The sequence below is a fragment of the Cottoperca gobio genome, chromosome 21 (assembly GCF_900634415.1).
Source record: "Cottoperca gobio chromosome 21, fCotGob3.1, whole genome shotgun sequence".
In the NCBI taxonomy this organism is placed as follows: domain Eukaryota; kingdom Metazoa; phylum Chordata; class Actinopteri; order Perciformes; family Bovichtidae; genus Cottoperca; species Cottoperca gobio.
Genome location: NC_041375.1, coordinates 23335272 through 23348546, shown reverse-complemented (window position 1 = coordinate 23348546; position 13275 = coordinate 23335272). Strand labels below are relative to the sequence as shown.

The 13275-nt window shown below is 44.3% G+C and overlaps 1 protein-coding gene across 1 annotated transcript; it reads right to left on the bottom strand.

Annotated features, from left to right (window-relative positions):
• Positions 1–8231: 8231 nt before the first annotated feature.
• Positions 8232–9496, bottom strand: LOC115026424 (trace amine-associated receptor 13c-like). Its single transcript, XM_029459264.1, has 2 exons — positions 9327–9496; positions 8232–9051 (listed from the first exon to the last, which is right to left on the bottom strand). The coding sequence occupies exons 1-2, from the start codon at positions 9494–9496 to the stop codon at positions 8232–8234; spliced, it is 990 nt and encodes a 329-aa protein (XP_029315124.1).
• Between the last annotated feature and the right edge of the window lie 3779 nt (positions 9497–13275).

The following is a 13275-nucleotide window of genomic DNA, read 5'->3' as shown; positions in this document are numbered from 1 at the left end:
TCAGGCCAAAGATTGATGATCGACTTTAAGGTCTTATCAAGGGGAAGGTGACTGGAATGTAGGCCTCCAAAATTAAGAAAAACCAAAATAAGTTAAAGCAAATCATACGGCTGGGTACTGTGGTGGCCTACTGTTTGGGGATATTATGTACAGGCTTACATTGGCTACTCCAGCCTTCTATATGGAAATGTGATGTGCCTATTAATTAGATTTCTACACATTTGATTAACCTTTCAACATTTGAGGCGAAAGCAATTTGCCACAAAGTTGAATGGTGTTGTGGAAGTTTTCCTGCTTTACTCTGGAGAGATGTATATAAAGTCAAATAAATGGTGATAGAGACACAGTCGTCTTTGTGCATTTATTTGAGATCTCAAAAGCACCAGTTCTACAGAATACAACGTAATCTGTAGGAGGGCACAGTTTGAATGAAGATACATAGACAATTTATACACACACTTGTTTCCTTGACTTTTTAGTGACTGAGTCATAAACACAGCAGAGGACAGGGGACAAACTGCTGATGACCTATAGAACAATAAAACATCAGTCAATAGGTGATTGATCAGCACATCTGTTATTCACTGTAAACAAGCAATAAACCAAAGATGATCTCTGTTAGATTAGTTCCTTTTGATGTTTGTAAGGTCGTTCCCTCCAATCTGATGAACCCTGTCCTGGGAAACTCCATCCTTTTATCTTTGGGTATATATACATAGACATTTGTTTCTTGGAGCAACATAGTATCCTGACCGTCTCCTTGATAACAGTTATGTAAACACTAAAACAAATGGCACACCCAAGATTCTTTCTCAGAGAGTTAATCAGTATGTAAATCTAAAGAGAGGACCATCTGTGTCCTGTCTTACAATGCCTCCCCCATTACGACAAGAAAAGGCAGTTGACCCTGGCTTGATAAGGGAACTTGTAAAGTTGTGCAAATGCATGAAAGAGAAATAGGCAGATCATCACTTGTAACATTATTAGAACATTATTTAAATAGTAGACATTTAAATTGCTATTACAATGGCTCTCGTTTAGTCTGGCTAGATAATCTTAATTAGAATAAGAAGGCTTTCCGTAATGCTAGAGCAGTTAATTACTTATCATTAATAGAAGAAAAATAACAACCCCAGGTATCTTTTCAGCACTGGAGCCAGGCTCTATTGAGCCTTCTATTCCTATACATCGCTCAGTAGTGATGACTTCATGAGTTTCTTTAATGATAAAATTATAATTATTTGACACAAAATGAATCTCATCCTGCCCTGAATTGGTAATGACTTAACTTCAACCTCCAGAACCTTAAACACAGCTGTTACACCTGAAATATATCTAGACTGCTTTACTACGATCGACTTTAACCAACTAACTGTTACAACAATTTTGCCACCAACCTGCATTTTACACCCGATTCCAACTAAGCTGTTTAAAGAAATGTTACCCTTAATTAAAACCTTGTTATTAAATATGATCAACCTGTCTCTATTACCTGGCTATGTACTACAATCCTTTAAAGTAGCTGTAATAAAACCACTTCTTAAAAAGCCCAGTTTTGATCCTGAGGTTTTAGCCAATCAATATCCAACCTTTCCTTTCTCGCTAAAATCCTTGAGATGGCTCTCGCAAAACAGTTGTGATTTGTTACATAATAGTTTAATTAAAGATTTTTTAAAATCTGGATTTAGAGTACATAATAGCACAGAGATGGCACTGGTGAAGTTACCAATGACTTATTGGCATCGGATAAAGGACTTCTCTGTTCTTGTCTTGTTAGACCTCAGTGTTGCTTTCAACACTGTTGATCAGGAAATTCTACTACAGGGACTTGAACATTTCATTGGCTTAAAAGAAACCGCACTAAGCTGGTTTAAGTCCCATCTATCTGATCGATCTCAACTTTGTACGTGTTAACGATAAATCCTCCATGCTAGCCAAAGTCAGTCATGGAGTCCCGCAAGATTCTGTACATGGACCTATTCCATTCACCTTATATGCTTCCTTTCTTCCTGCAATATTATAAGGAACCACTCCATAAACTTTCATTGTTATGCGGATGATACCCAATTATATCTATCAATCAAGCTAGATGAAACCAAACAATTAGCTAAACTTCAAGCATGCCTTAAGGACATTAAAAACTTGGATGTCCAGCTGTCACAGTCTGCTCCAGTACCTCAGCCCAGTACTTTTCCACTCCCACCTCATCACCTCACCTTGGGCTCAGGCTGCTGCCAATTAATCAAGCCCTTATTTAAGCCTCTCCCAGTCACTCACTCAGTGCCAGATTGTACTCTGTATCATGCAAGTCTTTCCAGCGCTCTTCCCCAAACAGATCTCTCGTTGCCGACCCTGCCTGCCCCTGACCTGCCTGCTTTGCCTGTTTCCCGACCAAGCCTGATTTGGATCTGTCTGCCTTCCATGTTTCCCGACCCTCCGCCCGGCCCCGACTTACCCCTTGCCTGCTACCTATTGGTTGGTCTTTATGGATTATTATCATCCTGCTGTGGATCAGTGTACTCAGCCATAACCTGCTCCTGATTACTAATAAAGGTCATTACCAATTATCCTTGGTTTCCTGTGTGCTGCACTTGGGTCCACCCTCGACTTGTTGTGACACCAGAAACTCTTTGATGTTAAACAAAGACAAAACTGAAGTTATTATACCTGGCCCAAAATGCCTCCAAAACACATTTTCTAATAACATAGCAACTCTGAATGGCATTAATTTGGCCGCCAGCACAAATAAGGCCCATTCCGTTTCAAAATGATGCAGAAAAGGTAGTCCATGCATTTGTTACTTGAAGGCTAGATTACTGCAACTCATTATCAGTAGTTCTGTTGGGAGACTTCAACATGCACGTGGGAAACGATGGAGACACCTGGAGAGGCGTGATTGGGAGGAACGGTCTACCTGATTTAAACCTGAATGGTCGTTTGTTGTTGGACCTCTGTGCTAGTCATGGAATGGCCATAACGAACACCATGTTCGAACATAAGAATGCTCATAAGTGTACATCGTACCAGAGCACCCTAGGCCTAAGGTCAATGATCGATTTTGTGATCGCATCATCTGATCTGAGGCTGCATGTTTTGGACACTCGGGTGAAGAGAGGGGCGGAGCTGTCAACTGATCACCATCTGGGGAAGACTCTGGACAGACCTGGTAAGACCTAAGAGAGATGTGTCTGGATGCTCTGCAGTAAGTCAGGGCTGCGCTTTATCACCGATCCTGTTTGTGATATTCATGGACAGGATATCGAGGCGTAGTCGTGGAGGAGAGGGGTTGCAATTCGGAGGCCTGAGGATCTCATCGCTGCTCTTTGTAGATGATGTGGTCCTGATGGCATCATCGGTCTGTGACCTTCAGCAGTCACTGGATCGGTTCGCAGTGTAAAGCAGAAATCTGAGGCCATGGCTCTCAGCAGGAAACCAGTGGATTGCCTACTCCGGGTAGGGAATGAGTCCTTACCCCAAATGAAGGAGTTCTAGTACCTCAGGGTCTTGTTCGCGAGTGAGGGGACAATGAAGCGAGAGATTGGCCGGAGAATCGGAGCAGCGGGGGCGGTATTGCATTCGCTTTACCGTACCGTTGTGACGAAAAGACAGCTGAGCCAGAAGGCAAAGTTCTCGATCTACCAAGCGATTTTTGTTCCTACCTTGGCTCATGACTGAAAGAACGAGATTGCAGATACAAGCGGCCAAAATGTTTTTTTTCAGGCGGGTGGGTAGAGATAGGGTGAGAAGCTCAGCCATCCGTGAAAGACTCGGAGTAGAGCCGCTTGAGGAGCCAGTTGAGGTGGTTCGAGCATCAAGTGGGCGCCTCCCTAGGGAGGTGTTCCAGGCACGTCCAGCTGGGAGGAGATGCCGGGGAAGACCCAGGACTCGGTGGAGAGATTATATCTCCACACTAACCTGAGAACGCCTCAGGAGGTGATGAAGACCCTGGAGATTGTGGTCCTTAGCCATCTTCGACCCCTTGTGAGACCATCGATGGACTCACTTCAGTTTGCCTACCAACCTGGCATCGGGGTGGATGACGGTGTCATCTCCCTGATTCAGAGATCCCTATTTCACCTGGAGAAGGCTGGGGACACTGAGAATCATGGTCTTTGATTTCTCCAGTGCCTTCAACACCATTCAACCCAGGCTGCTGGGGGACAAGCTGGAGCTCTCAGCCATGGATCATCACCTCACCAGCTGGATTCTGGACTATCTCACCAACTGTCTACAGTACGTGAGGACCCGGGGAGCTGTTCTGGTGCCCTCTACACTGCAGACTTCACTCATAACGTGGTGAACACCCGTGGGGAGAGGAAGACTCCAAATGGAAGCACCCAAAACTGAAAATGACAGCTTTCCAAGGTAAAACGAAGAAACTGCCTGATGATGAGGCACAATATCTCTCCTCCGGCCGCTGGGGTCTCGACGGTTACATCCCAACACCCGCGATTGTCCAGTGGGAAAGCAAGCAGGGCCGCGATGGTAGTGGGCCGGCCTCTCAGTGGTGAGCTGAGGCCCATGGTGGCTACTGGAGTGAGCTGGTGACGGCTTACGGAGGCAGATGTGGAACCCCTAGGCCTGCCAGGGGAAGTATATCCCTGCGAAGAGCAGAGAACTGCTGTGTGGTCCGACTAGCTTGGACAGTCCGCTCTAGCACCTGTAGGGCAGCTGAGCCAAACAACTCCCCTGGTTCCACTGGGATAGTACGAAGAGTCCTTCTACATGTCTCTGACAAGGGTGACTGCACTAGCTAAACCTGGTGGCGAGTCTGAACCAAGTAGAGATCAGGCGCTCAAGTTCCCTTGACATTAGGGTAAATGCGTGTAATTAAGCATCACTGAGGCTGTTGGAGGAAGCGCCGAAAGCAGGGAGTATGAGAGGGCGAGCATGAGGTGAAAGAAGGAGTTGCCGATACGGCCCCGTGCCACTGTATCAAAAGCCTTAGAAAGCAGGTAGATTCTGACTGCCGTACATCTAGCTGCAGGCAAGCCGGTGCCATGCCCCCATGGAGCAGTCTTCTGCCCCCACAGGAGGAGCAAGGAGCTGAGGAACAGGAGCAAGGCCCGGAGGCACAGGAGGGATCCTCCTTGTCACACTCATTAAATTGAGTGGCTGAAGATGCCATCGAGAAAATATCCTCCTCTTGAACCAAATCGGCCATAAGTGGATTGGGTGCAGCAGTATTCTCCGTACCAGCACCAGAATGGAGAGCCAGGAGGAGTGACTTTATCTGGACCAGCTCAGCAGCTAGAAGGTCCATCCTAGAAAACAGCAGTTGGGCTGGAGTCATGCTAAGCTCAATTCATGCACGGGTCCTCCGAGAGGCCCTCACTCAGATGGCAGAATGGGTAAAAGGTCATGGCCGTTCTCTGGTTGAAGAGGAGCCATACAGATGTCACAGCCAGGAGAGCTAAACATAGCGACAGCAGCAGAGAACCACTCACCAGTTGCTGTGGGCTGCTACGTCAGTCTTGAGCGAGAGCAGTGAGAGGGGAGCAAGGACACTCTTCACTGGTGCAGTTTTGGGTTAGCGTGAGCAAGAGCAGTCTGCTTACTATGAAAACAATAATATTTCTAGGAGATACTGTATGGCCCACAGTTTAGATGACAACTACCTCATGTTAGCGGTCCATCAGTTAGTTTGAGTAAGATCACTCCACTAACTGGAATGAAAAACCAGTAACAGGCAAATATTGTATACTGTAGCAGCTAACTTGTGTTAACGTCCCACCAAGTTAGCCTGAGCAAGAGCACTCTGTTATTGCTAACTAATGGAAAAGTCAAATTATAGAAAAGAATCAACACCGTATAAATATCAACTAGCTCCTACTAGCACCCCACGTTAGCCAAAATGAGGAAAAGCTGAAAACATGACGCGAGCCGGCGTACAACACTACAGTGAGAGGAGAGCGGACCACTCTCTTCACTGATACTAAATGCTGTCATAATCAGCCACGCTCAATTAGCTCTTTAACAATCTAACAATTAACAATCTCACCGCTGATTAACATGACTGGAGCAACCACCAGTCCGAGATTTGAGGGTCTGAACAGTGAACACACAGTTCCCTCCCTAGAGAGGGACAGATCAACGAACTTTGAATAATTAATAATATTTTATGTAGCTCAAGCTAATGCTCTGCAAGTAATAGCCTGCGTCTAGCGGGAAGATCAAATAGGACTGATCTTGTCGATGACACGGGAACCTATACATGAGCGGTCATCCAAGGTCATACGTGACTTAGTTGATATAAATACTTGAACTGTGCATCGGCGAGACAGAAGCAATGCAGTATTTTCCCATTACAATATTTCTGGCAGAAAGCGCTTAAGAATAATTTCTACTATGTGCACATGGAAACACATTACATGTGCAAGAACAATTTCAGTTATGCTTGTGTTCAATTCAAGCATGTTGTCACAACAAGTCGATGGACCCAAGTGCAGCACACAGGAAACCAAGGATAATTGGTAAAACTTTTATTTGTAGTCAGGAGCAGATTATAGCCGAGTAAACAGATCCACAGCGGGATGATAATAATCCACAATGACGAACCAATAGGTAGCAGGCAAGGGGTAAATCGGGGGCCGGGGAGAGGGTCGGAAAACAGGCAAGGCAGGTTGAAGGAATCGGGTCTGGGTCGGGAAACAGACGAGGCAGACAGGTCCCAAACAGGCTTGGGCAGGAAACAAGCAAAGCAACAAGGTCAGGAGCAGGGTCGGCAACGAGAGATCTGTGACACATGTTCTGTGATATATTTTCTAAATCCATATTAGCATCCTCTTACTATTTGTGAACACTATGCCATGAGCCTCTGCAGTCGTACCCTCCTCCTCTGAATGTCTCTTCGGTTTAACTTTAAGCTGAGCCACACAGCAGCAGCATGCACCATATCTCCAATTTTTCTATGCAACTATGATACTTCCCAGCTGCCCTTTTACAGGCCACATCCAGATATATACTACTCAAATGGGTAGATGGTTTATTGGCCATTCATTGAGTGCAATAGTTTTGGGCCTTTAAATGTCTAACACAGATTTTCTGATGGGGAATTTAATTATCTGTCATGCCTGACCTTTAAGAAGAAGGAGGGCACTTCAACAACTAGAGAGCACAATCAATATTTCAAGATATTTACTGAATAATGTGGTGTTTCTTTAGCTATATATTTATTTATTGTAAAGTATTTTTTCAACATGTTGAAACTTAATATTGATGAAATGTACAGTAATATTGTAAATGTGTAGTTTTAACAAGTTATGCACATATTGCTTAAAGTATTTTTCAATAATCTTTGGACAATCACCCCAATTGGGATTCATCTCAATGCACTTTTATTCTTCAGAAAAATTGGAGTTTCACCCTGACCCTGACACACAGACCCACCTCAATAACATCAGCAGTTGTCAGATCATCATAGTTTCAATGCTGTTTTCTGTCTGTCTGTTACCTACCTGCTGTTAAATACCTGTTAAATACCTTTTATGTTGCAAAAAACAATTAATGTAGTGTACCCTATTACTAGCAAAATCATTCAACTGTGGACATGAAGAACACTGCCACACTGGGAACTAATGTTTCAGATTATACAGACACTACATGAATGCAGCACAAAAGCCCTGACACAAAATCAACCAAAATGTAAAATAATTAGTTAATCAGCTGCCGCGGAAGGTTTTTATTAAGTCTTTATACAAATCAAGTCTAATAAAAGTGAAGTGAAGTCTAATAAAACCAGTCTGGGTGAGGAGACAAAATGTGTATCTGTGTTCGTGCATTTTAAAAGACAGTGAGTAGAGAGGGGGGATGTGGAAGAGTCACACAGCTGTCAGCACTTAATACAAAACAGAAACAACGCGCAATGTAGTTGTGCGTGTATAAATCATATTACAAACAAAACCTACTCCCAAAATTAGTTGTTATACAGTTTAGAACCTTCTGCTAGCACAGTGGAAATATAAATGAAACAAACTTATCTACAATGTATGCATATTAGAGCACAAAAGGCATATCGTGAAATTGACTATTTTACAGCCCTGTGACAAACTGACAGACAAACCGAGCTGAAAACATAACTTCCTTGGCAGAGGTAATGACAGAAGCATGTTGGATTATACTTTCAGATGAAGTCATGACAATCAACACAATGATTGTCTGATAGTGATAATGATTCATGAAGGTTTGATAATATAAACATATAAGAACAACGCTGTTTCTCCAGTCTGTCTCTACAGTATTTTAGTATCACAAGAGTCAGGCCGAAGTATCTTAAAGGTAACAATGAGTTTGATAGATCTTCTAAACCAGGGGTAAAAGAAGGCATAGATCACTGGGTTTAGACAAGAGTTAAAATACAGCAGCCAGCCTATAATAAGTGAGGAAAAACTACTCTCTTCAATATCCTCACCTTTCATGGATGGAGAGTAATATGGAACGAAACACATTATAAACACAACTACAACAATACCTAGAGTCCTGGCTGCTTTCATCTCAGATTTCTTAGCAGTTCCACCAACTGAACTCTGGAGTGTAACAGCTGCAATATGAGAGCGCATGGCTCGAGCCTGAGACACAGCCACCACAAACACTCTCATATACAGAACTATGATGACAGTAACGGGGACAATAAAGGTAAAGACAAAGTCAACAGCTCCTGTGATATAGTTAATGACAAATACACACTCTCCATAGCAGGAATTATATGAATCAGGTTGTCTCAGAAAGTCCTTTACAATTAGACAATTATAGAGAAAAGAGCAAATCCAACACAGACAAACACAGACTTTTGTTCTGTCCAGAGTAACTTTGGTGGTGTAACGTAGAGGGTCACAAATAGCCAAATAACGATCAATTGATATGAGCACCATGTTTCCAACAGAAGAAGATGTAATGAAAAAACATACAACGAAATACAGAGCACACATTAGGTCACCCAGGAACCAGCAAGCATCTGTTAAAATGATTCCAACAGGCATCAGCAGGAGGCCCACGAAGAAGTCTGAGACAGCCAGGGAGAGGATGAGGAGGTTGGTGGGGGTGTGGAGCTGCCTGGAGAGGAAGAATATATATATATAATATATAATAGAGATTATCATCAATAGTAGCTTGTTAGTAACAGCAGTAGAACAAAGGACATTCTTATTGACATGAAATTCTGGAATGACTTCTTAAAGGTTATTTCATATCATGTTTGAACATATAATATTTTAAAACAGATCTAATATTAACTAAAACATTCTTATGTAAAAGAAGACATGTATGCCTAATTATTTTAAATATACATCATGAAAATATATAATCTTAGGCTGAAAGTGTGTCTCTGCCTGAAGTGGGAGATAGAGGTGATGACCAGCAGGTTGAGAGCTACAGTGAGCACAGAGATGAAGGACAACAGGGTGTAAGTGAGCATGGCATCTGACTGAGCTGGCATGGGTTTCCTGCAGGAATTGTTGAGTTGTGGAAAGCAGAGTTCAGCTCCTTCTGAAGTCTCCATCTGCAGAGGGAGGTGGTGAGAAGCTGCTGAGTTCTGGCAAAGCTCTCTGTTATACAGCTGATTTATCTCTTCTCATCTCTCATGCCAGACTACTGCTATTTTCTTCTCCAGCAAAGACTGAAGTCCCTCCTCTGTACTTTGTTTTCTGTAGTTACTAAGGCAATGTCAGCCGTGTGTCGGCCGTGTCTGAAAACAGTGTGACCCTAGAGGTGTTGACCCCACGGCATCATGATTCTGATAGTGAACGTGATTCATGAAGGTTGGAAAATATAAACAGACATGTTATTTCTTCAGCCATTACACCTTCTGACTTTACTTCAGTGACTCAATTACAACAGTGTAGCAAAGATTGGTGACTCCAACCCTACATTATTACAGAATATTATGATATCTTTAATAGGAAAAACCAACAGGAACTGAATGAAGAATATTAACTACAAAAACCTTACAGCCCCATCCTCCGTGTTTTTCACACATTCCTGATCATTGATAAGGAAAAAACACACAAAGACATCATGGAAATACCCTTTCCACACACACATAAAAGGACGGAAGGAGAGGAGGGTAGAAAACACAACATTTTATTAAACTCATTGTGGACCCTCTTGTCCACAGTCAGGGATAGTTATGACAGAGAGGAGGTGTAGTGTCACACACACGCTTTATTCTCACACAGGTATGGTTTATACACAGGCACAGCTGACACAGGTCGCTCTCCTGTCGGTCGCTCTGCTGTCCGCTGTCCTCCAGGCTGCTCTGCGTCGTGGCTGCAGAAGCGTCTCCGTCTAGTCTCGAACCCAGCCTACTGCAAGAGAACAGAACCAGGCCATCACCGTGCATTTATTATGTGACTGATTACCTGATTCCGTTCAGCTGTCTGGCCTCCAGCTGGGACACTCCTGTCTCTCCCCAGCAGCCGGCGCCCTAACCACACCCCACTGCCACACTCATGTTCAGCCTTTACAGGCAAACTCAACGCATAGAAATTTCTCTAGTGTCCGGCTCAGTCCAAAAACTGTGCAATGTTGCTTTTGGGGTGGCCTGCGGGTTAACCAGCTGACATCACGCACACCACCGCTTCACATCTGCCCGAATGCCCGCCCAATAAAATTGGGTCATGATCCGGTGTTGTGTCTTTTCATACCCTAGATCAGGCCTATTCAATTAGCGGCTCACGGGCCTTCTGAACTTTTTTCTGGCCCGCAAGAGGTTGCCTGCAAATCGGGATGGCATAAATAAAACTAAAGCCTGATTCACACCAAATGCAGCGAAAACGCAGGTGTTTCCATTCCACTTCGAGCTGCAGCGGCGTCCGGAAAGAAAACGCACTCTGTTCGCACCTGCCGTCGGCTCAGTCAAGCTCACGCTGCACACTGGGTTGGCGGGCCACATAGAAAGTCACTCCCTTAGTTTAGCTCGGCACGCTAACAACACGTTTAAATATGTCTCTCTCCAAGCTAAATAATCCTAGAGTTGATTCTGACGGACAAATATTTATTTACTTTGCCAGTAAATACTTGTATTTCCGTGATGAAGGAATACAACGTGAAGAGGCACTACAAGTCAAGTCACGGCTCGTTTTCTGCCAGATTTCCCGTGGGCTCAGAGGAACGGAGAAGGAAAGTACAGGGACCATTAGAATCATTTAACAGAGTCAAGTGGCTTTTGGTCGCTTTTGCAGAGAACAAGAGAGCCACTTTAGCATCCCTTCTTTGTTTTAGTTCTCTTCTCTCCCTTCGTCCGCTGTATCTGACTGACTGAGCCCCGCGAAGCAGAGGAGAGAATGTGAATGCGCAAAGTAACGCAGTAATGCACATAAATAAGATACATATCATTTAATAAAAGAACACCTGTTCAATGTGAAAACTGAGTTCTGAATATAAAAAAAAAAAAAAGTGTACATCACCTGACTCAGGCATGTAATGCATTCTTAGTGTAAATGCAAAGACAGATCTGCTTTATGATTCAAACAAGCCTACTTACTGTTAAATTGTAAAAATGTATTAGATATTTATGTTATTGTGAGTCTGATGCTACTGTTTTACTATGCTCTATTTGCATTTAGTATTTAATTTTATGGATATGGGCTTGTTTTCAAAGCACCTTATGCATGCTTGGAAGTGTTGAGGATATTATAAACAGGGTTTTAATATATTCATCTTTTTTTCTACATTAGTGGACATGGACCTGTTGGGAAAACAACTTATGTCTCCTTGGTTTTAAAGATGCAACATTTTGCTCTTTTGTGTGAAACCTTGTAGCCATAGCTTTCCTACTGTTTTGAATGGACTGGTTGCTTTCTGTAATGAAAGGTGATACAATTGTGAAAAGTGAAAAAAGGGGATGCCTGACACGGTATAGCCTGTCCCTAATCACCAAAAAGTGGGGCTGAGTCAGTGCAGCGTTCGGATATAGCGGGGCAAATTTGTTCCCAGGATCAGGGGGCGCGTAAAGGCGAGTACTAACTCCAGCCTTAATCTTAAACCTTAATGCTTTTTCCCCTTAAACGAAATTATAAGGGTCACCACTGGATACTCGTGAATATCTCCATGCACACACCTCACCCTCACCCACGGTGCTTCCAGCAATGACCTGGGCCGAACTAAGTTCTTGTGGATCATAGTCTGAGTACACACACACCGGTACACGGTACGTCCCTTCCGGACCGGAGGAGGAGTCTGGTGGCCCGGCAACCCCGACCAGCTGCCCAAATTCCATAAGCGGATACTCCCATGGGGTGTGGCCGGGCTGCCCGCACTGCTAACAAACTTGCCCTGTCACCTGAGGAGCCCTCCGTGGTGCTGGGCGACCAGCCTCGCCGACTGGGTCCTGGGAAGAAATAAAAAGACGTGGGGGATTAGTAAGGGGTGGGGGTGGTCCTCCCGGCAGGCCCGGAGCTAGCGCCTTGCTACTTCGAGGATCTGCTGCACGAAGGAGAAAGGGCGGCCAGTGTACTAAAAGGGCAGGCCACTGGGCTGGCGCCAGCGTCCCTCCAGCATGCTGCTCAGCCGTTCCAGGATAGCCCTCCGGAGCTGGTCGTAAGTATGTCTGGAGTACGCTGGCAGGCTGTGTGCTGCCAGCTGGGCTGCCCCGGAGAGAAGGGGAATCAGCCGCACCGACCACTCCTCCTTTGGCCACCCACACACCGCCGCTGTGCCCTCAAAGATGCCCAGAAAAGCCTTTGGATCTCCTTTGGCAGTCATCTTCTTCATGGCAATCGGCGATGGCCGGGTCGGAGAGGTCCCAGCGGGCTCTTCGGAGTCTCTTCTTCCATCATAGTCCTCGTTCAGGCACCAGATGTGGAAATACCCTGTCCACACACACAGGTAAAAGGACGGAAGGAGAGGAGGGTAGAAAACACAACACTTTATTAAACTCAGGTTCAGCCTCTACAGGCAAACTCTACACAGAAAGCTTTCTTTAGTGTCCGGCTTTGTCCAGATCACGCTCTTCTGTTGCTGCCTCTTCTCGTGCTTCTTCTCCTTACCACTTTTCCTCATTTGCCTTTGGTTCTTCGAAACCTGCCACAACTTCCCAAACCCCAGCCACATATTTATCTTACTTATTAATAGTTCAATAAACATTTCATCTATAAAGAACTTGATCTCGGGATTTGTGTGTTATCTAGAACTCCATAAAGCCTTCAAATTATACGTCTATATTAATTATGGCTATCAATTCTTCCTTTAGAAGGTGGTGCTCCAAGTATCCAAGTGTTAGTCAAAGTTGAGTCCCATCACTCTCCTTCACCCTTTGTACCAATTAAAGTGTTTATGATA